The sequence below is a fragment of the Lithobates pipiens genome, unplaced genomic scaffold (assembly GCF_037356315.1).
Source record: "Lithobates pipiens isolate NorthernLeopardFrog02 unplaced genomic scaffold, aLitPip1_a1.2 Scaffold_13, whole genome shotgun sequence".
Classification (NCBI taxonomy): Eukaryota; Metazoa; Chordata; class Amphibia; order Anura; family Ranidae; genus Lithobates; species Lithobates pipiens.
This window is the reverse complement of record NW_027507718.1, coordinates 280271986-280299017: the sequence shown is the minus strand read 5'-3', so window position 1 is coordinate 280299017 and position 27032 is coordinate 280271986. Positions and strand designations below refer to the sequence as shown.

Genomic DNA, 27032 nt, shown 5'->3' with positions numbered 1-27032 from the left:
CTAGGTTACTATCCTTAGGGTCGCTACTTCCCTTAATCCATCCCAATACACAACCCACCGGTTCCATTTCTACTGCCATCTCAAAAACCCTACTGACTATCGTCACAACCTCCCTCCAATACCGATGTAGCTTGGGACATCTCCAGAACATGTGGATCATGTCTCCTTCTGTCCCTCCACATCTAGGGCATGCTGCATCGCTCCTTCTACCAAATTGAGCCAACCTTTTAGGGGTATAGTACGCTCTATACAATAGCTGTAAATGTGAGAACCTTTGAGATGGAGAAATGGACACCCATGGTGCCATCTCAAGGATCCTCTCCCATTGATCTTCCGAAATGTCGCCCACATCAGACTCCCATTTTTTCCTATTTTTTTGACCCTGTTTTTGTTCCTGGGATTTCTTACACAGCTCCCCATATACTTTAGATATTAAACCTTTCCCTGATTCCGCTCGAAGTATATCCTCTATTACAGGTATCTCACTCCATTCTATTACTGTTCCCTGGAACTGTTTATTCAGAGCGTGCCTAATCTGCAAGTATCTAAAAAAGGACTTTTTCGGAATTAAAAACTGGTTCCTTAACTCTTGGAATTGTTTCATTCTGCCGTTCTGGTAGATCTGGTGGACAAAATGTATACCCCTTCTTTCCCATTCCCTTACTTGTCCTATTTTTAAGACCTCTTCCAGCTTATTGTTTGCCCATAAGGGGGAGTATTCCGTAAATCCCCCATAACCCAATATTCTTTTAGTTGTCTCCCACACCTTTATCATTAATCCCAGGGTAGGGACATCTCGTATACAAGCCCCTGCCTCTAATGCTACTACCAATGACCTTCCGAGGAGTTGTTCGAGAGGAGCTCCCCTTTTCCACCCCCCTTTCTCCAATTCCTCACCTGCCAGATGTTGTAGCTGAGCTGCTATAAAATAGTTAAACGGTTGTGGGAGCGCAACTCCCCCCCCGTTACTTGGAAGTTGCAGAGTCTTTAGCCCAATACGTGCTCGTCCCCCCTTCCACATTAATTCTCTAAATATGGAGTCTATCTTATAAAACCAGTCCCTATATATCCATACTGGAGAGTTGTGTAATACATAGAGAAGTTGCGGCAAAAAAATCATTTTGATGAGATTACATCGACCCGCTACTGAAAGTGGCAGTTTCTTCCATATCTTAATTTTTTGTTTAAATTTGGATAAGAGTGGGACCAGATTATTTATCACATATTGCTTAGGGTCTTTCGAAATGCAGATACCCAGATATTTCATCTTACTCACTATCTGAATATGTGCTGCTTCACATGGTAGGGGGCTATCTAATGGATCTATAGGCAATATACAGGATTTATCCCAGTTTATTTTTAGGCCCGCTAGTTGTCCAAAATTTGTAATTCTATACATCACTTCCCCTATGGAATGCTGAACATCTCCAAGAAGCAAAAGGAGATCATCTGCAAATAATACTACTTTTTCTTCTTCCTCCCCTCTCCTAAAACCTTTTATCCTCATATTTGATCTCAGGGATATAGCCAAAGGCTCGATCGCCATGGCGAACAAGAGGGGAGACAGAGGACACCCCTGCCTCGTGCCTCCCCTCAATCGGATCCCAACCGAACTTTCGTTGTTAACTCTAATCCTTGCTTCCGGACATCTATACAACATTTTAACCCATTTTATAAATACCGGGCCTACCTTATATTCTCTCAAAACTCTCCACAGATAACTCCATTCCAGTGAATCAAAAGCTTTAGCAGCGTCTAGAGATAAAACAGCCCTCTGGCCATCTCCATCCACTGGTATCTGGAGGTTCAAAAAAACTCGTCTTATATTTGTACTTGTGGATCTTCCCGGGATGAATCCTGATTGGTCGGGGTGGATAATTTTCCCTATCACCCCGTTTAATCTATTTGCCAAAACCTTAGCTAGGATCTTTACGTCCAGATTCAACAGGGAGATAGGTCTATATGATGAGGGGGAAAGAGGGTCCTTATTTTCCTTTGGCAACACTATTATATTTGATTCTCTCATTGAGGGAGGTAGTTCTCCTGCTTCTATCGCCCAGTTGAGGACTTTTAGAAGCTCCGGGATTAATACCTCACCAAAATGACGATAGACCTCCACCGGTAGGCCATCTGGGCCTGGGGCTTTCTGGCCTGCCATTTCTTGTACTATACGCTGAATCTCTTCGATCGTTATAGGACCATCTAGCATATCCCCATCTTCTTTCGGGAAGTGGGGAATAGCTAGCGGACTAAAAAATAAATCCATTTCCTCCCTCATCTTGGCCTGATTAGATTGATATAAATCCTCGTAGTACACTCTAAATCTCTCTAAAATATCTGATTTATTAGTGGATATCCTACCTTCTGCCATACTAATCCTTGATACCATGGACGGGGCAGAGTTTGTTTTTACCAGGTGTGCTAGTATCCGGCCCACCCTTTCCCCCTCCCCAAATACTAGTTGTTTCTGAAATAAACATTTATTTTCGGCCTTCTCCAACAATATATGACGATATTCCTGCTGGGCTTTTATCCATTTTTCCTGATTATCTAGTGTTGAGTTTTTAATGTACTGAATTTCTAAATTTACCACACTCCTTGAGGCATTCTCTTCTCTTTCCCCAAACTGTTTTTTAATTTTAGACATCTGTTGTATTAAGAGACCTCAGAGATAGGCCTTTAGTGCATCTCATACCATCCCTGTCGGGGCTGAGCCTGTATTCAAATCTATGAATTCTTTAAGTGAGCTTGTTACTTCCTTTGGTTCTCTCATAAGCTCCAGCCAGATAGGGTTGAACCTCCAACCTGTTTGCTGCATTCTCTCTCCTATATCCAAGAAGCTTTTTATTGCTGAGTGGTCCGATAGGCTTCTTGGCATATAGCTTTTTTTTTTATTAGTGCTACCGCCTCATCGTTCCCCATAATCATATCTATCCTTGACAGAGTTGAATAGGTGGTGGAAAGACACGAGAAGGTTCGGGATTTTGGATTCTGGAGTCTCCAGAGGTCCTTCAAACCCATTTCTCCCAAGAACTGTGACAGGCGACTCTCACTTGTACCCCTTTGCTGAGCCTTCCCATTGGGGAATCTATCCAATATTTTGTCCACGACCATATTGAAATCACCCATTAATATCAATGGGACTTCCGGTTTATCCAACACAAATTCAACCAAGTCATATAGAATATCCATAGTGGATGGTGGTGGTATATAAACATTGGCCAAAATCAAAGTCTTTCCATCCAAGATACCGTATAGGAAGATATATCTTCCTTGTTCATCGATCTTCACCTGGAGGCAGTTAAACGAGACCCCCCTTTTAATAAAAATACTAACCCCCCTAGAAAAGGAGGTGTGGTATGAATGATATTGGATATGGTATTCCCCCCACCCCAACTGTGTAGTGATGGTTTTTGTAAAATGTGTCTCCTGGAGGAAGAGAAGCATTACTCCATGAGACCTAGCTGATAGCTTGACTGCCATCCTCTTCTTCAGGTCCCCCATCCCCCTAACATTCCAAGAGTACAAAGTAAGACCTCCCCTCTCTAATACAGTGCGTTCACTCATTACTAATTATAGTGCTAATACCTAAAAACTAGTGTGTATAACTCATCTTTATTATTCCCTTTAATATAATAGGCTTTCAGCCATTGTTTGCTTATACGTGCATATCCTCGTGACCCTCCTTTGTTATTCTCTTTTAAGAAGTGAATTTTTACCCTTGATTTAATTGTAAATAATTGTGCCCTGTATAGTGCTCTTCTCACAAAGAAAAACCTCTTCCACACTTCTCCCACACACCATAGACTTTTTTCTCGCCACCCATACCATTCTCCCTTCTTACACACTTCTCCCATTGCCTCTTTAGGCATCACCTGGGGCCTTCTTCTGTGACCTTCCCATACACACCTAATCTGTGGAACACTCCACATTTTATTTATTTAAACCTTATTACCTACCCGACCTCCCACCCCTCCCCTCCCCCCAAAAATCTCCAAATAGGAATGTTACCCCATGCAACTGGTAAGGGAGGCGAGCACCCCGCCACCCCCTCCGACCAGAGGGGGAACATGCGTGACCCTCACCTCCCTCAGCTCTCCCTCCCCATCCCTCTCTTCTTTTCCCCAATCAAGACCACCTACACCCAAAAAATTACCTTTAAACCCACTCTCCTCCCCCCCTCCCCTAAAAAAAAAGGAGAAAAAGAAAAAAAAAGGGGGGGGGAAAGAAAAACCTCCTCAAAGAAGAAAAAAAACCCCAAAAAGTCCATCACTACTAAAGTCTCCGGGGGTGGGACTCCAACCACTCCTCGACCCCGCCAGGGTTGTCAAAAATTATAGTCCCTTCAGGGGCATTTATCCATAGTCTTGCTGGGTATAATAACGCATATGTCATGTCCATTTGGCGGAGCTTCCTTTTAACTTCTCCGAATTTAGCCCTCCTTCTTTGAAGGTCAGGGGAGTAGTCCGGAAAGATCGATACACGCGAGCCATTGTATACGATCTTACCCCTCTCCCTAGCTTTACGGGTGATAATCTCTTTATCCTTGAAAAACAATAATTTGGCCAGGAATGGTCTTGGAGGGGCGCCCGTCTGTGGGGGTCTTGAAGGGACTCTGTGTGCCCTTTCAATAGAAAACAATGGGGAGAAAGTGTCCTGACCAAACATATCCCTAAGCCATTTCTCCAGGAAGGCTATAGGATCTGAGCCTTCACAATTTTCTGGCAGGCCCACTACCCGAATGTTCTTCCTCCTCATCCTGTTCTCCATTTCGTCTAATTTGTTATCTTGTTTTATTAACTGTTCTTGCATTAGCCTAAATTCCCTTATCCAGGGGGCCAGATCATCTTCAACCCGGCCCAACCGCTCCTCAAGGGCTGTGGTCCTATCCTGAATCCTCTGAATATCCTGTCTGGTATGCGATAGTTCCTCCTGAATAGAAATGAGTTGAGTGCTCATTCCTCCCAGGGATTCTCTACAGAGATTAACTGCCATCAGAACCTCCCTTAGTGTTGGCTCCGCTTCTAGTTCAGGTCCTTCCTGCAGACCCTCTTCCAATAATCCAGTTGCCCCCTCTAAACTCATGTCCTTGGCCTGACCCTCGGAGTCCGCTCTTCTCTCCTTTTCCTCCAAAGCCATTTGAGACTGGCTTGACCCATGGCTTTTCCTGGTGCCTTTAATACTTGATAACCTATTAACTTGAGATTGCTGTCCTTGTAGCGGAACCTTTGGGGGAGACTGATTAGGCCCCTGACCCGGGTTATGGGCATATTTTTCAAATTTTGCGGCTGCAGCTGCTTGACTAGCTTTGGTCGCACGGTGCGATGGCATGGTGGTTTTATTTTACTCCAAAATACTCCAAAATAGTATCCTCGGAAGATATATGTATGTTTGCTTTCTCTCTCACCCTAGGGCAATAAGAATAGAAGGGGACCCAAGTTGCACTTTGAACGTGTTATACCATAGCTTCTGGAATTCCCAAAGGGATCAAAACAGTTCCAGCTCCAGCCAGTCTAGATAACCTATATAGGCTACCCCTTCAGGGCAGGTTAAATTCTTTTTAAGGAAGGGGGTTTTGTTTCCCAGTACTCTTATAAGCAGGGCGTTCTTTAGAGTTGAGTATTTGAGGCAAAAAAACAGCTTCCTCCAGAGGAGGTTCACACCAAAAAATTAATAGCAGGCTCTCTCATCAGGGGGTGGGAGAGAAGGGAAACCACAGGGTAGCAAGGCGCATACAACACAGTTTTATACTGCAAACACTGGGGTGTGCCGAGACCTCGGTATCTCCTGTTCCAACCGCTACAATTAACTGTAAAAACAGGCACTTTAAAAGAATCTCTTCCAAAAAAAAAAAGGAGGGATTTTACAGTTCTCAAACAGCAGGAAAGTTCTTTCAGAGTTAAAGCTATGAGGAAACAACAGGCAGGCAAATTTACACACAGTAGTGGTTAAGAAGTGATCCGTCTTCTTTCACCTGTATAGGATATCTTAATCACAGATCACATATCATGGCAGTGTTTACTCTCACCAGTTCCTGCGGTGTCTCCCGTTATATCACTCCCCTGCTGCATGTATCTGAGGTGTAGTCTCCACCTTCGTTCTCCAGAGCCCAGACCAAAGTTTCAGTTATGATCAAAGAGGGAGCCTGCCTCCGTCGAAGTTTTCACAGGGCGCCTTCCTTGCTGCATAGCGTGGGGGTAAGCAGGGGGGGGATGCCTGTTCATCCGCTCGGCTCGTCCGCTCGGCTCATCCACTCGGCTGGACGCCGCTCTCCGTGTCCATCGTCCGACCAATTAACAGCATGGAGGGTCGGCGGGTCATCGAGGAGAGACGCCGTTCGTTGCAGTGCGTTGCCAGTGTGGAGGGGGGAGCGAGGCAAGACGTTCACTCACTCACACACGCACACCCTCCTCCTTCTCCATCCGGTCACGCCCCTCCCCAACCACTCATCAGGCTATATTTTTAATGGTAGGTTTATTTTAACAGTGAGAGACAGAATAACAAAAAAAAATCCAGAAAAACTAATTTAAAAAAAGTCATAAATTGATTTGCATTTTAATGAGTGAAATAAGTATTTGATCCCCTATCAATCAGCAAAATTTCTGGCTCCCTGGTGTCTTCTATATAAATAACGAACTGAGATTAGGAGCACTCTCTTAAAGGGAGTGCTCCTAATCTTAGCTTGTTACCTACATAGAAGACACCTGTCCACAGAAGCAATCAGATTCCAATCTTTCCACCATGGCCAAGACCAAAGAGCTGTTCAAAGATGTCAGGGACAAGATTGTAGACCTACAGAAGGCTGGAATGGGCTAAAAGACCATCGCCAAGCAGCTTGGTGAGAGGGTGACAACAGTTGGTGTGATTATTCGTGAATGGAAGAAACACAAAATAACTGTCAATGTCCCTCGGTCTGGGGCTCCATGCAAGATCTCACCTCCTGGAGTGATCATAAAAACGGTGAGGAATCAGCCCAGAACTACACGGGAGAATGATGTCATTGATCTCAAGGCACAATATACGTACAATGTACATAATATAACTGGATACTAACATGTGTAGGTAAAGTCGACGAGCTCTGTCCTTGTCCCCCCCCCCCCCCCAGCGCTTTCTACAAGACACGGTGAAGCCATGGGGTGGCGCAGCTTTGGTAAGACATTTAGTCAGGACTAAAGCATTTTTATACCTGTATCTATAGTTTTTAAAGTAAATTTTAAGGGAATTCAAAGAACACTTCTACTGTAGTTCCAGTGATGTTGGCTCATTACTTTATTCTACATATGCTGTTCACACATTTGTAAATGTGAGCTATGGCCAGTACCATCTATAAACTTGGCACTAAAAGAGAAGCATATCAAGTGATACATGTGTTCCTACACTGTTTAAATGAATCCAATAAACAAGGCCATAGAATGTAGGCACTGCCAATGAAGACCCTCAAGAAGACCCTCAAGATCCTAAGCATTACTTACTCCATAAAGTACAAAATACTGTTCTCCTAAACCTGTTGGAGAGAACTCTTCAAAAAGTCCAACTGTTAGATCATTTGACATTTCTCAGTGAATTCTTACAAAGAATTTGTTTGACACTAAGATGATTTGAATCTAATACATAAGGAGAAGTCCTGGAGCACAATATTCTGTACCTTGGCGGGGCCAGGTATGTTGAGTGGTCTGCCAGTATTTTCTTCTCTCCATTTATTTTGGTTTAAAAACATTGTTTAAATAAAGATCTGTATAAGTATTTTTTATTATTTTATTTTATTGTGGTCTGTATCCTGTCAGGGAGATTTTCTATAGTTTCCTGTCCCATAGAAACATCAGGAAGAAAGGATCTCTCCAAAGTAAAGGGGATCGCCTATCTTAGCCCCTGTAAACACGGTCAGAGATTCTGCCAACCAATTCCGTCGGATTTTGTCCGTCAGATTTAGTCTGACGGATTGTGTCCGAAACTGTTGCATACACACGGTCGGACTAAGTTGTCGAAAAATCTGATCTTTCAGAACGTGATGACGTAATTTCGTTACGATGGGACTAGATTCAGGCTAGTAGCCAATAGCTTTGATGTAGGAATTTGATCTGAGCATACGTGGCACTTGGTCCGATCAAAATTCTCTACACATGATCGGATTAGGTCCGACCGGCCCAGTTGGTCGGGAAATATTTCCAACATGTTGGAAAATTGGGTCCAACGGAGATTCGGACGGAATCAGTTCGATGCATACCACACACAGTCGGATTATCTGACGACACGGTCCGATAAGACGCATTCCGACGGATTCTCCGACCGTGTGTACGCGGCATTAGTTGTCATTAAAATTGTTTTCCCCCATTTGAAGATTTTCCACTTAGGCCCCTTTCACACATGCGGACAGTATGTCCGTATTTCATCCATCCATTTGCGCATGAAATACGGACATACATGCATTCCTATGGGATAGCGGGTGTCTGCGGATGAACATCCGCAGACACCCGATATCGTCCGCCTCCGCTCCTCCGCTATTGGCCTATTCTGCAGCCGGAGGAAAATCCTATTTTTCTATCCATCTGCAGAGCGGATCAGATGAACACGGACAGACGGTCCATGCTCATCCGATCCCCCATAGAGGAGAGCGGAGAGCTGACAGGGCGGTCCCTGCACAGTGTGCGGAGACCACCCTGTCCACCGCCAGCTCAGCGGGGACAACGGAGCGATCCCCACTGAGCGAGCGGATCATCACGGGGCGGATCATTACTGATCTGCCCCGTGTGAAAGGGGCCTTGCCTTCTACTATGAATTTAAAATCTATTTTTGTACTGGAATCAGCTGTCAAACGGACCATAAGTGACCGTGAATCTTAGCAGTGGGAACACAGACAGCAATGAAAGTTTGACAGATTGTCTAAGTCTTCAACATTCTATTCAAAAGTTGACAAAAATAAAGTTTCTTGATTTACATATACTTTTAAGCAGTGTTTCTGTGCCATTTAATTTGTGCTTAAATCTCCTTGAAGATCGCAAACAAAGACTCTATAGTTGGAGAAAGAATTTGCAATTTCTGTGGATCCATTGTGAACTTTGATTATGAATTTCTTCACAATGTCCTTTGCCACAGAGGTGATTGAAGACTTGTTTAGGCTACATTCACACCTTGTGTGAACTTTTACATGTAATTTTGAGGCTTAATATTTTGTTAGTTTTGCACATTTTTTCTAGTGCATTCAGACGTTTTTGTTTTAGCCGATGGAAAGCAGCAGTCTGTTGGGTGGCACAGTGGTGTAGTGGTTAGCACTCTCGCCTAGCAGTAAAAAAGGTCACTGGTTCAAATCCCAACCATGACACTACCTGCCTGGAGTTTGCATGTTCTCCCTGTGCCTGCGTGGGTTTCCTCCGGGTACTCTGGTTTCCTCCCACACTCCAAAGACATGCAGGTAGGTTAATTGGCTTCTGTTCTAAAATTGGCCCTAGTATACAACTGGGGATCTTGGATTGTGGCTCCTTGAGGGTAGGGACCAATGTGAGTGTGCAATGTAAAGGGATAGGGACAATTGTAGACACTCACTCAGGTTGAACTGGATGGACTGATGTCTTTATTCAACCTTACTAACTATGTAACTATGTAACTATGTAACTATGTTCCCTATATGTATTACACCAACTGACAACCCTGCATGCTGAAAAATTTCTGCTATGTACACTTAAAAACACCAAAAGAAAAATTGAAATCCTATACAATATAACTCAAAATCAGATGAAGCAACATTTTATATGTGTGACATTTTCACATGTTATAACTAAGGATGAGCCGAACACCCCCCAGTTCGGTTCGCACCAGAACCTACTAATTGACCTAAACTTTCGATTGAACTTTAGAACCCTATTAAAGTCTATGGGACTCGAACGTTTAAAATCTAAAGTGCTAATTTTAAAGGCTAATATGCAAGTTATTGTCCTAAAATGTGTTTGGGGACCTGGGTCCTGCCCCAGGGGACATGTATCAATGCAAAAAAAAACGTTTTAAAACTGATGTTTTTTCGGGAGCACTGATTTTAATAATGCTTAAAGTGAAACTATAAAAGTGTAATATTCCTTTAAATTTAGTACCTGGGGGGGTGTGTATAGTATGCTTGTAAAGGGGCGCATGTTTCCCATGCTTAGAACTGTTCCTGCACAAAGTGTCATTTCTGCAGGAAAAAAAGTCATTTAAAATCACTCGCGGCTATAATGAATTGTTGGCTCCCGTAATACAGAGAACAGTCATTGATAAAAAAAAAAAGAGTGGGGTTCCCCCAAATTCAATTATCAGGCCCTTAAGGTCTGGAATGGGTATTAAGGGGAACTCCACACCAAATAAAAAAAAAATGATGTGGGGGTCCCCTAAAAATCCACACCAGACCCTTCATCCGAGCACGCAGCCTGGCAGGCTGCAGGAAAAGAGGGAGGACGAGAGAGCCCTCCCCCCTCCTGAACCGTACCAGGCCACATGCCCTCAACATTGGGAGGATGCTTTGGGGGTCTGTGACCCCTCAAAGCACCATGTCCCCATGTTGATGGGGACAAGGGCCTCATCCCCACAACCCTGACCGTGGGTTGTGGGGGTCTGCTGGCGGGGGGCCCCCAGATAACAACAATGTCTGGGGAATGCCCAGGAAAAAAACAAAGCCTACTTGCCACCAGCTCGCAGACAACCAAATTAACCTGTCTAACAGTATGCGTTAAAAACAGGGGTTAAGTCCGCACGCATTTGCAAACGCATGCGTGAGCCACTGAGCCACGTCAAGGCACCCTGGTATCTGTGGTCCTAACACTAACATATAAGAGTCCCCGCAGTGGAGGCACAGGCATTCTGATGGTTAGATGAGAGCAGGTGGACTGAAGGGGAGCCACCCCTCTTTAAAGGTACAGAAGCACACCAAACACCCAGCGAGAGCACAATGGCAGCAAAGGTGTTGGTGCACTGCTGAACCAATACAAACACTACCGTGTTAACAAAAACTTGCCACCGCCCTCATCTATAGCTGGCTATCGCAGTAAGCGGCTTTGGAAGGCTAAACAACAGGTAACAACAATGTCTTGGGAATGCCCAGGAAAAAACCAAAGCCTACTTACCACCAGCTTGCAGACAACCAAATTAACCTGTCTAACAGTATGCGTTAAAAACAGGGGTTTAGTCCCCACACATTTGCAAATGCATGCGTGAGCCACAGAGCCACGTCAAGGCACCCTGGTATCTGTGGTCCTAACACTAACATATAAGTGTCTCCGCAGTGGAGGCACATGCATTCTGATGGTTAGATGAGAGCAGGGGGACTGAAGGGGAGCCACTCCAGATCCCGGCCCCCCCTGTTTGAAATGGTAAGGGGGTACAAAAGTACCCCTACCATTTCACAAAGAAAGTGTCAAAGAATGTTAAAAAAAACACATCACTTTTGAAAATGCCCTTTATTAAAAATTTAAAAAAGATTCCAGCAATTCTGCTCTTGCTATCCAGCGACGGATGATCATCTCTCACTCCAGCGCAGCAAATCTATCCATCTTCTGTCTCCACCAGAGGAGACACTGCGGGGATCCTGGCAGCCTAACATTTCTTATATGAGGAGGGCGGGGCCACCCGTCACCTGGCCCCCACCTCCTCCGACGCAGGGAGGAAAGCCTGGCTTCCCCAATGATGTGAGGGTGACCCCGCCCCCCTCTGATGTAAAGGAAACCTGCGTGATTACGTGTTACACCAATCATGTGACTTCATTGGAAGGTCTGACCTGGAACCCGTGTGGTCAATGACTATGTTGGAGACCCTTGAATTATCTGAATCCAGTGCCCAATTTGTTCTTGTGTTTGAGCAATAAACACGTCGCTGTGGTTCTAACCACTCACCACTCTATCCAAATCTAAGAATTTTTTTTAGGCATACTTTAAAGCGGGAGTCCGACGTTTTTTTTTTTACACTTACCCGCCCAGCGCGCCCGCGATGTCGGCACCCGAAGCCGATCTCTCGATCGTCTCTCCGGTGCTGCCGCTGCCATCTTGGGTATGGGAATCAGGAAGTGGAGCCTTGCGGCTTCATTTCCCGGTTCCCTACTGCGCATTCGGGAGTCGCGCTGCGCAATAAGGATGGTCCCCTCTGTCTCTGGGATCCATGTGTTTCCCAGCAGACAGCGGGGGACTTTCGGAAAGGGGCGTAGATTCTGCGGAAAGGGGTGTACTTTCTGCAGATATCTATGCCGGAAGTGGGTGCAGATACCTGTACTGTACAGGTATCTGCACCCCCCTCCCCCCTGAAAGGTGCCAATTGTGGCGCCGGAGGGGGGGAGGGTTCCAATGAGCGGAAGCTCCACTTTAGGGTGGACCTCCGCTTTAACTTTATGCTCAGTCTGAATTGCCTATGTTTTTGACATGTTTGCTTACTTTACTTCCAAAGAGGTTAGGTTGCATGTGGCATAATTTATTTGATCTATTGGAATGCTGCATGCCCCAGGAAGTGCACAGATCTAACAATCCCCCAAAAGAAATAAGAAATTGTCAGGTGGTTTCGGTCAGGTATTCCCCTTTACTTCTCTTTCAACAGCTACATAAAAATGTATTTAATGAATGGGAGAGGCAGAGATGCTAGACTAGCACAGGTTGTAATTAAACACTCCTAGAAGTGGATAAGGTAATGACGCGCAAGGAGTTAGTGGGCTTTGCTAGGTAATTGACTATTTCTGAAGAAGTCAAATTTGCTAGCAAGTTCAAACACACCTTGCAAGTGAATAAAATATTGTTTATGGAAAGGAAAATGCTGCAAGTATGTAAAATATTTTACATGCTGGCCTTTGTGCCTTGTCTTGCACAAGACTTATTGCCTTCTTTTCTAGCTGACCCTCACACATGTATATGTGCTGTTAAGCAGTGCTGACTGGGTTTTCCCCTCTATTCTTTAAAACATTTAGACAAAGTGCACAGTATTGCAAGGCAAATTTTGCCATATAAACTTGACCGTTTTTTCTTGAGTTGACTTTACTTGCTGATTTCCTGCTTAAAAAGCACACACACAAAGAACCAATCATTTCATTAACCATCCCACATTTCTTCTTGCATAATGGCTTTCTTCTCTCTTGAATATACTGAATCCCTTGCAATAACACTGGATAAGTGAGGCTTTTTCTTTTTCATTTAGCACCATCAGAAAGAAAAAACTTCCTGCACCTGTTAACTGACAAGTGCTCTTCAAGGCTCTTGTCCATAGCCACAAGATGCTTGAAGCACGAAAATCACATTTATAATTTATCCATGTTTTTTCTGCAAAGTATACTCTGGTAAGCTGGCCCTCCTTTCCTTCAAAATCCTTTCCCAGGCCTACCAAACGACTGCAAGGCACGTTAATAAAATTGTATTCCTCTTTTATGATAGAATCTCTGATATCTGTTTTGTTCATGTGTAATACTGTATATGAAATTGTCATGTATATACAGTATCTTACAAAAGTGAGTACACCCCTCACATTTTTGTAAATATTTTATATTTATATTATATCTTTTTTATGTGATGCCACTGAAGAAATTACAATTTGCTACAATGTAAAGTAGTGAGTGTACAGCTTGTATAACAGTGTAAATTTATTGTCCCCTCAAAATAACTCAACACATAGCTATTAATGTCTAAACCGCTGGCAACAAAAGTCAATACACCCCTTAAGTGCAAATGTCCAAATTGGGCCCAATGCGTCAATATTTTGTGCGGCCACCTTTATTTTCCAACACTGCCTTAACCCTCTTGGGCATGGAATGCACCAGAGCTTTACAGGTTGTCACTGGAATCCTCTTCCACTCCTCCATAATGTAATCGCAGAGCAGGTGGATATTTGAGACCTTGCGCTCCTCCACGTTCCGTTTGAGGATGCCCCACAGATGCTCAATGGGGTTTAGGTCTGGAGATATGCTTGGCCAGTCCATCACCTTTAATCTCAGCTTCTTTGGCAAGGCAGTGGTCATCTTGGAGGTGTGTTTGGGGTTGTTATCATTTTGGAATACTGCCCTGTGGCCCAGTCTCCAAAGGGAGAAGATCATGCTTTGCTATAGTATGTCATAGTACATGTTGGCATTCATGGTTCCCTCAATGAACTGTAGCTCCCCAGTGCTGGGAGCACTCATGCTGCCCCAGACCATGACACTCTCACCACCATGCTTGACTGTAGGCAAGACATACTTGCCTTTGTACTCCTCACCTGGTTGCCACACACACACCTGACAACATCTAAACCAAATAAGTTTATCTTGGTCTCATCAGATCATAGGACATGGTTCTAGTAACCCATGTCCTTAGTCTGCTTGTCTTCACCAAACTATTTGCAGACTTTCTTGTGCATCAACTTTAGAAGAGTCTTCCTTCTGGAACGACAGCCATGCAGACTAATTTGATGCAGTGTGCAGCGTATGGTCTGAGCACTGATATGCTGACCCCCCACCCCTTCAAACTCTGCAGTAATGCTGCCAGCACTCATACATCTATTTCCCAAAGACAACCTCTGGATATGACGCTAAGCACGTGCACCCAACTTCTTTGGTGGACCATGGCGAGGCCTGTTCTGAGTGGAATCTGTCCTGTTAAATCGCTGTCTGGTCTTGGCCACCATGCTGCAGCTCAGTTTCAGGGTCTTGGCAATCTTCTTATGGCCTAGGCCATCTTTAGGTAGAGCAAAAATTATTTTTTTCAGATCCTCAGAGAGTTCTTTGCCATGAGATGCCTTGTTGAACTTCCAATGACCAGTATGAGAGAGTGAGAGTGATAACACCAAATTTAACACACCTACTCCCCTGAGACCTTGTAACACTAATGAGTCACGTGACATCGGGGAGGGAAAATGGCTAATTGGGCCCAATTTGGACATTTTCACTTAGGGTTGTTCTAACTTTTGTTGCCAGCGGTTTAGACATTAATGGTTGTGTTGAGATATTTTGAGGGGACAGCAAATGTACACTGTTATACAAGCTGTGCACTCACTACTTTACATTGTAGTAAAATGTCATTTCTTAAGTGTTGTCACATGAAAAGATATAATAAAATATTTACAAAAATATGAGGGGTGTACTCACTTTTGTGAGATATTGTAGTTTGTGCTTACCCATGGAAGCATAGTGTGAGTAGTGAACATGTAAAAAAAAGTCACTATTAGCAGTTCTTTACTAGCCTCCTTTAAAACCCTACTCCACTCCACACTAACCCCAGTCCTGTGAGTCCTCAGGATTTTTTATTTTTTTTGCTAGTTTCCCAAGGTGATTGACCTCTTCTCCTTCAACCACCTATTTTTTGTCATTATTATTTTGTCTGTCAATTTTTCAGTCAACTCCTCATTGCCTTCTAATGCCACAAGTAGTAGCAGTACATCCAGATGGGCACAGCCTTGGTAAGCCTTGGGAGCTGTACCCAGACCCCACGCTTTATGGACCAGTAATGTTGCTAGGGCACTAGATTCTGTATGGATAATCACCTTGGCACTTAATGCAACGTGTATTGTCAGCAGTTGTGTTGCAGGGTGCTATAAAGGTCCAAGGCTGTGGTCCAACCATATAGAGCTCACTCACTGAAGGTACCGTCAGAGGTTTACCTACAGTAATGGTCAAAGCCTGGACTTTATAAGCAATCCTGTGTGACAGACATTTAAAACTGGGTCACTCTGTATGCTTCTGATCATTATGGTAAAGATTGTGGTGATATTTGAATGATATCCTAGAGCCCCTATAAGGTATTCAGGTGCTTCATGCTGCCCTTTCACCACAAGGATTCTCTACAGCAGGGATATGCAATTAGCGGACCTCCAGCTGTTGCCAAACTACAAGTCCCATCATGCCTCTGGGGGTCATGCTTATGGCTCTCAGAGTCTTGCTATGCCTCATGGGAGTTGTAGTTCTGCAACAGCTGAAGGTCCGCTAATTGCATATCCCTGCCCTACAGAATAGTCTACACCTATGTTGCTGCATTCTCCTTCTTTACACACATGTTCCATATTCTGCTCTGCACTCCACTCCATAAGTACCACACAGGGGAATACCTAAAGAGACTTAATCTTGATTCCAACATTTCTGTGTCCTTCACACATCACAGACTAAGCTTTTCTAGAAGTTTCCTTCTCTCTCTCTCTCTCCCTCTCCATCTCCCTTCTCAAGGTTTTAGTTTCACAACTGTTAAGCATAAGCATAGTTGATGACATATGAAATGTGACATTATTCTATTCACTATTTTTTTAATAACATCTCACACCACCGCCTTTCTTATCTTTATACAATAGAATGTAATTATGCATTTTGTCAGAACGAATACTTTAAACACAGTGATTGCATCCTGTGAATCTGTTCCTGCATATGCAGAGTTAACTTTTAATTTCAGTGCCTCAAACAGAAATATCAGTAACAGTAGCCCAGCTGTGTAAGGCTCCCACCTGGTCCTCTGCTCATACCTTCTCAAGGTTCTACTACATGGATGTCCAATTTTCTGTGGCTGCAGCTTTCAGCTACAAGGTCCTAGCAATGGCACTTTGAAGTTGGGTCCTTTTCTGCTCCTTATTGCTGTCCGGCCTCTTGGCTCAGTTTTGTTTGCCTAGTTGTTGCACACCCTTCTTATTCATTGCTTGGTGATGCTTGAGGGTATATGAATACTCTGCCTGTGTCCTGCTCTGTGTGATTAGAAAAAGAGAAATTTTAACTTACCTGTAAATCCCATATTTTCACATTCAGAACAGTGACACAGGCCACCCTCCCTTCCATCCTTTGGTTGCTCTGCATTGCTTCCTACAAAACTGTGGGGTAGTGTTATAGGGTAGGTGCCCAGAAAGCATGTCATTTTACAGCTTAGCCAGTGTCCAGTCATCTTAGGGTACATGCCTATAATTTAGAGTCTATGAATGCTTTGCTGTGCCCTGTACTGCACTCCAAGATATGGAATTTTCAGTTAAGTCAAATTCCTTATTTTCACTTTGGATAGAAACAGGAAGGGTTAAAACCGCTGTCATCTCTTTTTGCCATCTGTTTAATTGAGTTTTCCCTGACTGCTCAACAGAAAGTGAAAGGATATCTTTCCAATGTGAGCAAATCCCCCTTTCGACAGTTGCTGTACCCAATGCAAAATGTCCCTTCTTTTTCTGTATCTTATGACAGCCACCATTGGCTGGGTATGACAACATGCCTAACAGGCACTCAACAATGGATCATGTTGGGTGGAGAAAGGATCTTCCAGCAGTGTGACCATTATGTAAACTCCTCTTTCATTGATCAAATTTTTTGCCTTCAGTAAATGTAACGCACGTTAGAATACCTTCCCTTTTTTGTTTTGCCTTCAGTAAATTTAAAGCATGTCTGTTAGAACATCTTCCTTGTCATGTAATGCCGCGTACACACGACCGGACTTTTGGAGGGACTAGGTCCGACAGACTTTCTGACGGACTTGCCGAATGAACGGACTTGGCCACACACAATCACACCAAAGTCCGATGGATTCGAACATGATGACGTACGACTGGACTAGATTAAGGAAGTTCATAGCCAGTAGCCAATAGCTGCCCTCGCGTCGGTTTTTGTCCGTCGAACTAGCATACACACGAGCGGATTTCTCAGTAGGAACTGAGTCCGGCGGAGTTCTGTCGGAAAAATTTGAAACATGTTCCATTTCTAAAGTCTGTCAGACTTTTTCAAATCAAAAGTCCGCTGCAGCCCACACACGATCGAATGTGTGCCGGAATCATTCCGTCGGACTTTTGATGTTGAAAAGTCTGGTCGTGTGTACGCGGCATAAGAGTTGTTCTCCTGTGCTCTATCACCTCCATTGTTTTTTGCCTCAGTGACCAGTCTCAAGACCCAATCATTTTCTCATGGCTGTGAAGGGGGCATGCCTTTTTGCGAGGAGGCATAAACTTTTTTTCAAATTTTGCCCAGGATGCTGATTTGGGCAGAAGCACAGATCAAAGTAATGGGTAGAAGTAATGATTGAGTTTTGACATAGGGGAATGCCTACTGCGACGCAGTTCTTGACAAGTCTGCATTAAAGAAGGAAATTGACTTGTCCTGTTTGAGTGACACAGTTTGTCACATACCTCACATGTATTATAACTATAACTTTTAGTGAGGCGTACTTGTTATAACAGTTGTTTTCCAGATATCATTGTTCAGACTGATTGTGTCTTTGTTCTTTTCCAGCTATATGCAATTCCGTGGTTTCTGACAATGTTCACACGTAAGTCACAGCTTTGTCGTTTTGTTCTTATGTTCTGTTGGTATTGCTTTATGTCACTTTTTTATTTCTGTCTACAGGCAGTCTTAACAATTGCATTCCTTCATCGCTAGGTATTTCATATTTACTGATCACAGATATTAAATGTCAGCAGACATCTAGAGACTGTCAGTTGAAGCACATGCCAGATGGATACAAAGGGGTTAAAGGCTGCAGACAGATATAAGTGGAGGTGTAATTGAAACTGAGAGGTAGATTGTACTGGAAAAGGAATAAGCGGAGTCTCTGTGGATTGAAAGGACTTTGGAGTAATAGGAGTTCAATCAAGGTGGAAGATTAAATCCTACAAGGCCGAATTCACGCCTGCTGATCTGGCTGTTTCTCGTAAAAGGTTTCCTGTCTTATAACTCTACCAGTTTCTCATGCAGAGAGCAGGTTGCGTGAAGAACTCTTGTCAGGTTTGATTAAACAATTAATGGCTAGATCTGGGAATTGCTTGCATCATCCTAGAACGAGCAGAATCTCCAAGTAAATCGCACTGCATTTGACGGAGCCAGAACAAGAGAGAATCTTCTTCTTTAGCATTAGCTAAAACTCACTTTAGAAAGCAATTTGCACTTCTCTGAATTACACTTGAAATGAAAAGGCCCTTCTCTTAATAGGTTAAGTAAAAAAATCAAGGCCAACGCTTCCCAGCTGCAATTATCACATCTTTGAAAGTGAAAATGTATTGGAGAGGTCCACGTTGCTATGTTGAGGCGTACATTAAACTGTTGTAATATGCAGAATGGCTTGTAAAAGACAGAGGGCAGTGGCATTTCCTCAAGTCCACTCATCGGCAAGTACTGTAAAAATCGTTATTACTGATTAGCATGTTTTAAAGTGTATCTAAACCCCAAAACAAAATGTAATATGTTACTACTTAATATGCCCTAGATGTGCTGGCTGCATTAGTTTTCTTTTTATTAGGTTTTTTTTTTCTTACCTGATCATCCCAGTCATAATACCTGTTGGACGGTGGCAATACTAACTCTTTGTACTGTATCTATGGAGGGGCAGCGTTATCACTCTAGAATAGAAAGCGAGTTAGGAATAGATAACACTACTTAGCTTCATATACATAACATAGAAAGGAAGTGTTCTGTAGCTTATATAGTTTAACTGGGCAAAGTTTATAAAATTGCTTGAGATTACTTTGCAGAATATACAGGAACTTGCAATATTTTTTTGTATTTATGGCTTTCTCACACAGTAAGCAGTGTCCTAAGGTGATGGACAGCACCTTAGGACACATGATGCATTTGATGCAGCAGAACAATTTTAACTCCAGCTGTAGAGTTTGTTAGGCAGCGCTGCCTGTCAACTTGCCTTTGAGAATAATGGGGCTGCACCACAACTGCAAGCCAGATGCCCTGTAAGGAAAAATGTTGTCACAATCTTCTGCTGCAAGACCAACCATTGTGCTATCTGTGGTTCTTGTATGTGTATAGAATGTGCTGCTCACAGGACTAATTCATACACTTCATGTCTTTTCTTGAAAGGGCTGCAACAGGTACAAGTAACACAGAATATCAGTTTCGCTTGCAGGTTATCCACTTTGATCAGGCTTCCCTTTAGCAGTATACTTTTGCATTTCCATGCCAGCTAGTAGCTACCTACCTGCCCGTTCCCACTTGAAAGAAGTCAGTGTTTGCATTGCCAGGGGCCAGCACACAATTTACCATGACCAGTGCTCCTTGCACTTCTGTAAATCTATGGATGGTTCTGGGCTGAAATCTGGGACTATGGGGTCAATTCACTTGGTGTTAAATATGACATGATTACTTGAGTTAAAATAATGCTCTACTTAACTGAATGTGCAATTCACAAAAAAATGCACGTCAAATATGGCATAAATTAATGTTATTTTCCGTTATTTACCGTGAGTTTTTGCATGTTACTTTACAACAGATTGGTTGCAATGAGAACTGAAATATTTTAGCAGTGGCATGCCTACCAAACTGTAAAAAAATATTTTTTTTTTCGTTCATTGACGGACGCAGTGCCTTTAATTCTTGACCTTAGGGTTATCACGCCACCCTCAGGAGTGGACTAAGCAAGTAAAAACAGCAAGACTGCACAGCACCGTCCAAAGGGCGGTCCCTTTGGCTATAACCCCTCACCCTGCTTCCTGCAGCTCAGTTTTTTTCTGCTTAGTGTAGGAGAAGGGCCTGGCTCCCTGAGGGGACCATTGGTCCTGGGAATTTTTTCATTTTTTTCTACAATTTTGATCCTGTGATCTACAATCAACAGCCGGGCTGGGTGACAGGCTGGATAATATAGATCCTTGTAGTCTCCCCAGCCTGGCCATCAAACGCGAGCAGACCCTAGCTACACACTGGATCGTGCCCCTTCTGCTCCAGGGGCGGCCGGTGAGCTATATGCTCCGGGGTACACATATGACCGGGCTACTGCTGTCCGTGTCACAGTGTTCCGTGGCCAACAGCAGCCACCCCGTACTGCTCGGGTGATGGGTCTGTGGTGGAATGCGTCCAACAATCCCGACAGGAGGGGTAAGTACAACTCTCCCTGCCTCGGCAGGATGGATCAGCTGGGCATTCATTGGGAGGTTGACTAGGGGGTCTCTCACTCTCCCTTTCCTCTCTCCCTATCCCTCATTCCCTCCTCCCCCTGCTGGGGCCGCTGTGTGACTGGACATGAGGTGCAGTGTATGTACCTGGCTGGGGGTCCTCCAGGGGGGCTCCGGTCCTTGGCGGGGGGCTGAGCTGGCTGTCAGGGTCCGCTTTTTCTTTCCCTGCCTTTTTTCCTTCACTGTGAGGTGCTTAGGCTATTTGACATGAGGAGAGGAGGCCGCGGCCATTTTCCTGTAGTCTTATGCAGTGTATATGCTGTCAGCCATATTCTAGAAGGTTCGGTGGCCATTTTCTTGGTGATATTTTGCTGGAACAGCCGGCGGCCATTTTCTAGTAGCCTCAGCACATTTTACCTCTAGTGCTGGTGTCTGTGTACCTCAGTGTGGTTTTTAATCTGGGCACTTCGTGACTGGCAGAGGGCAGAGCGGACAGCAGAGGCACAGCGCAGCACTCAGTCAGGGTGGTCAGTCCTGCGGGGGGGCCCTCAGTCTACGAGCAGCTAGGAGGGTGGGATTTTGTGTAGCTTGCCTTAAGTCCCTAAGTTATGGCAGGTGAGTGAGGTGCTTCTTCCAGAGACATCCCTGCTATTGCAACCTTCCCAAAATGCGGTGCCTATGGACGATTTGTCGGCGGTCCTGGAGACCTTTTTTGCCAGGGTGGAAGCAGCGTATGGGCGCAAGGGGGGTAAAAAAAATGCCCTCTTCCCCCCCGTCTTCTGGGGAGAGCTCTGATTCAGACTCGGGCCCCTGTTCTGACATGTCAGAGGATGCAAGCCAGGACCGTTCGGACAGTGAGAATGGCTCTGTTCGGGTTAGCGCAGGAAAAGAGCTAGTAGGAGCACTTATCACTGTGGTGCGGGATACCCTGAAGATACAGGATGCAGCAGGAACTTCTGCTGGGGTGGCGGTCCCTTTTAGGTCCCGCAAACCAGCCTGCACGCCTAAGGTGTTTCCGTATTTGACTTATTTTGATAAGTTCATCTACAAGGAATGGGGAAGCCCGGAAGGGGCCTTTTCAGTCCCAAGAAGAATTGCGGTGTTACCCCTTTGAGGAGAGCCTCTTGAAAAAATGGGCATCTCCTCAGATCGTTGACCCCCCGGTATTCAGGTTAAATAAAGTAACCATGATTCCGTTAGAAGGGACTCCTGCTTTCAAGGACCCTGCTGACAGGAGGGCCGCGGCAGTGGCCCGGTCCATGTTTACGGTAGTGCGGTCAGTGTTATGACCTGTGCTGGCCACGGCCTTGGTGTCGCAGACGCTTACTGAATGGGCAAAGTTGATGTACCGTGAATTGGAGAAGCAACAGTCTTCCCTGGTCTGCGTAGAACTGGCAGATCAGTTGGTGCATGGCCTTAAGTATGTCCGTGATGTGGCCCTGGATACGGTCCCCCTGCTCTCTAGAGCATCAGTATCAGCAGTGGTGCTACAGGGCCTGTTTTGGCTAAAATGCTGGTCTGCGGACCAGACATCTAGAAAAAAAAAAGCACTGGCGGATTTACCCTTTCAAGGCGGAAGGCTATTTGGCACTTCACTGGATGACATTATTAAAAATGTTACCGGTGCGAATATCGCATTGCTCCCACAGTCCAGAAAGGGTAAAGAGTCACGCCGTAGGCAAGGGCCCTCTTTTTCCCGCTCACAATTGGCTTTTTCACCCGCCCGGTTTGGCAGGTAAGCGTTCCCAGTCCGACAAGGTGCCTGCTGACAGACAAAAGCGTCCCTGGTTTCGCAAGCCAAACAAGTCTGCGAGCAAAAATGTTACTGCATGAAGGTTTGCCTCTCGGGTTGGGGGTTGCCTTCCGGAGTTTGCAGCCCGATGGACCTCCCTACTGTCCGACCAATGGGTCTGCAAACTGGTTTCATCAAGATATAAGTTAGAATTTATTTCTTGTCCACCAAAAAGATTTTTTCTCTCCAACCTGCATCTTCTTCCAGCTCATCAGGAAGCCCTGTTCGGGGCAGCACAGGACCTGCTGCTACGCGGGTGATAGTACCTGTACCGACACTGAGAAGGTTTCAAGGATTTTACTCCAATCTGTTTGTAGTCCCAAAAAAGGAAGGGGTACGTCCAATCCTTGACTTGAAGGCCCTCAACAGCTTTGGGAAAGTGCAAAGGTTCAGGATGGAATCGGTTCCCTCGTGGTCGCTGCACTCCATCAGGGGGACTTCTTGGCGTCCTTGGATATCAAGGACGCGTACTTACATATACCCATATGCCTCAGGCATCAGAGGTTTCTGCAATTTGCAGTCAGGGAAGAGCTCTACCAGTTTGTGGCTCTCCCTTTTGGCCTGGCATCAGCACCCACTTTACCAAGATGTTAGCTCCAAGTCTGGCATTTTTAAGGAAACGGGGGATCGCAATTGTGGGTTACCTAGATGACCTCCTTCTGAGAGCAGCTTCTGCCTCAGAATTAAGGGAGGATGTAGCGATCACCATACAGACTCTACAGGAGTTTGGTTGGGTGCTGAACCTACATAAGTCGGTGTTAGTGCCAACCCAATGCCTGGAGTACCTGGGCTTACTGCTGGACTCCTCAGAAGTGAGACTTTTTATCCCTTCAGACAAGCTGCAGACTCTTCAAGCTGTGGTGAAATTGTTGGTGAACCACAGGTGGTTGTTGCTGAGCTTCTGCATGCGAGTCCTGCAAAAGGAGATTTGGTCAAAATGCGACAAATCTCCATTATCCCTGGATTGTCAAATTCAGGTGAGCCAGCTCGTCAGGGATTCCCTTCTCTGGTGGCTGAGGTCTCCGGCCCTTCGGTCCGGGAGATCGCTCCTTCCTGTCCATTGGACAGGCCATATACATTCCGGGCGTAGAAAACTGGAAGGCAGACTACCTAAGTCATCAGATGCTGGACCCAGGGGAATGGTCTTGCATCTGAATGTATTCCGACTCCTTTACCTAAAGTGGGGCAAACCAGATGTGGACCTCTTGGCCTCTCATCTCTACTTGTCATGCAAGTCTCCCTACCTGGTCATCCACAAGGATAAGGTGGTGCTACGTCCGCATCCCTCTTTTCTTCCAAAGGTGGTTTCAGAATTTCATCTTAATGAGGACATCACGTTACTATCCCTATGTCCTAAGCCGACACACCATAAAGAACTTGCTCTACATTCCCTGGACAGGATCCGGGCTCTACGGGTGTATCTGTCTGCTATGGCTGCTTTCCGAAACTCAGACTCTCTGTTTGGCCGAAGAAAGGTCTGACGGTCTCGTCGACAACCATTTCTCGGTGGATTAGACAGATCGTGGTTCAGGCCTATGCCTTAAAGGGGCGGGTGCCCCTTTTTTCCTGTCACGGCTCATTCCACCAGGGCAATTGGAACTTCCTGGGCTTTCCGACACCAAGCGTCTGTCTCCCAGGTGTGTAAGGCGGCGACTTGGTCGTCCATTCACACTTTCACTAAATTCTACAAAGTTGACGTAAGCGCATCTTCAGATGCTTGCTTTGGCCACAAGGTTTTACAGGCGGCTGTGTAAGCTTGCAATTTACGCTTTCTTTAAGTTACAAGTTTGTTGTGAACGCATCTTTTGATGCATAAGTTGGTCACAAGTTTTGATAGCATCCGTTTAAGATGGCAACTCCTCTGTTGAGGTGTTCCTTTTGTTGTGGGTTATGTTTTGCTGTTTCCACCCCTCGTTTTTGACACTGCTTGGGGAGTTCCCTAAGGTCAAGAATTAAAGGAGCTGTGTCCGTCAATGAACGAAAGCAAAAATCCTTTTCTCTGAAGTTCATTGATGGACACAGCACCCACCCCTCCTATTTATGTTTGTACTGCTTTTTGATGAACTGAGCTGCAGGAAGCAGGGTGAGGGGTTATAGCCAGAGGGACCTCTTGCTTGCTGTTTTTACATGTTGTACATGTTCTTCCTAGTCCTCTCCTGAAGGTGGAGTGATAACCCTAAGGTCAAGAATTAAAGGAACTGTGTCCGTCAATGAACTTCAGAGAAAAGGATTTTATGGTGAGTACAAAAATAAAATTTTTTAAAAATGGCCTGCACTGCCCACCCCTCCAATCCTTTCCAGACCTGTGTGCTGGCTCTTTCACACCCAGTTAGTATTCGTTATATAGCACGTGGCTAGACCACAACTTATTGGGCAAAGGTTTTTGTTTACATTTTTTTGTGAATTACCTTTTATGTGATATTTAAGTGTTTATTTTTCCAGTAAGTACCGCATAAACCTGTAGGAAATTAGCAATATTGCAGCCAATTTTTGGGTTAAATGTGTCACATAGCCCAAACATTGCATACAAGCTCATTGTGTGAATTGACCACTATGTGTGGAATCTGACTGGGTATCAAGGAGTACTGGAATGGGTAATGCTGTGTGCTCTACTTCGAGGTTGTTGAGTTTGGGAGCTAAGTGAAACCTTTGACACAGCTCGATTTGTTTTCTAAAACTGAATTTATACTTATATAATACACTATCAGTAAATCGTTAGGGACAGTGGTGTCACTGGGGAGGATGGGAGTGTGGGTAGAGAAGTGACACCTGCACGGTCCGCACCCCTACACTAATTTGCCAGCTGTGCCCTTAGGCGACTGTAGCCGCCTTCCTCACCTCTTTGTATACATCTACACAGGAGGAGAGAGTCTGAGGGACACACCACTGTGCATATCCCACGCTGTTCTGAGGTCTTACAATGTATTCTAATGTAGATGGACATGTGCAGGAGTAGCGCTATGGGAGGGGAGAGGGTGGTCTACTAGCACACGTACTGAGATGGTGTCTATACTGATAGAGGAGGGTCTGAGCTGAGGGGGTGTATATACTGATGGAGGCGGGTCTGCACTGAGGGGGTGTCTATACTGATGGAGGGGGGGGCCTGCACTGAGGGGGGTCTATACTGATCGAGGGGGTCTGCAGTGAGAGAGTTTCTATACTGATGGAGGGGGGTCTGCACCGAGGGAGGTCTATACTGATGGAGGGGGTCTGCACGGGGGGGGTCCATACTGATGGAGGGGGGTCTATATTGATGGGAGGGTTTGCACTGAGGGGGGTCTATACTGATGGAGGGGGTCTGCATTGTTGGGTTGTCTATACTGATGGAGGGGGGTCTGCACTGAGGGGGGTCTATACTGCTGGAGGGGGTTCTGCACTGAGGGGGTGTCTATACTGATGGAGGGGGGTCTGCAGTGAGAGGGTGTCTATACTGCTTGAGGGGGGTCTATACTGATGTTGGGGTCTGCATGGGAGGGTCTATACTGATGGAGGTCGTCTATATTGATGGGGGTTTGCCCTGAGGGGGGGGGGTCTGCATTGAGGGGTTGTCTATACTGAGGGGGGTCTATACTGCTGGAGGGGGTTCTGCACTGAGTGGGTGTCTATACTGATGGAGGGGGGGGGTCGGCACTGGGTGGTTGTCTATACTGATGAGGGGGTCTGCACTGAGGGGCAGTCTATACTAATGGAGGAGGTGTCTATACTGATGGAGGGGAGTCTGCATTAAGGGTACGACTATACTGATGGAGGAGGTCTGCACTGTGGGGTTCTATACTCATGGATGGGAGTCTCCACTGAGGGGGTGTCTCTACTGATGGAGGGGGGGGTCTGCACTGAGGGGATGTCTATACTGATGGAGGGGGGTCTGCACTGAGGGGATGTCTATACTGATGGAGGGGGGTCTGCACTGAGGGGGCCTATACTGATGGAGGGGGTCTGCACTGAGGGGGCCTATACTGATGGAGGGGGTCTGCACTGCGGAGGTGTTTGTACTGATGGAGGGGGGACTGCACTAAGGGGGTGTCTGTACTGAGGGCATCTATACTGATGGAGGGGTTCTGCACTGAGGGGGGGTCTATACTGATGGAGGGGGGTCTTTACTGAGGCAGAGGGGTCTATACTGAGGAAGGGGGGTCTGTACTGAGGGAGGGGGATCTATACTGCGGGAGGGGGCTCTGTACTGAGGGGGGCCATAGTTGTTGGAGGGTGGGGTGACACCAGTTGTTTCCACACCGGGTGACTCCAACCCTAGGGACGCCACTGGTTGGGGACCTAAAAGACTGAAACCCAGAACATAATAAGAGATATGGGTTATATTTCCCTGGTACCCAGGCCTAAAGCCTAGTACACACGGGCCGCATGTCAGACGACATCGACCAGTTTCAAAAGAGCCCGACTCACATTTAGCCTGTGTTTGCGACAGCGGTTTTGACAGAAGCTGGCTATTCGGCCGGCGTCTGTTGAAGGGTCAAGACTGAAAAAGATCTGCCGACTG

At 45.4% G+C, this 27032-nt stretch overlaps 1 protein-coding gene across 1 annotated transcript in view; it reads left to right on the top strand.

The window, feature by feature from the left end:
• Window positions 1-27032, top strand: part of TBCK (TBC1 domain containing kinase) — a 446663-nt gene that overhangs the window by 213474 nt on the left and 206157 nt on the right. The window contains exon 21 of the mRNA XM_077476674.1: window positions 18143-18179. Within this exon, the coding sequence (XP_077332800.1) occupies window positions 18143-18179 (37 nt within the window). The remainder of the gene's footprint in view (window positions 1-18142; window positions 18180-27032) is intronic.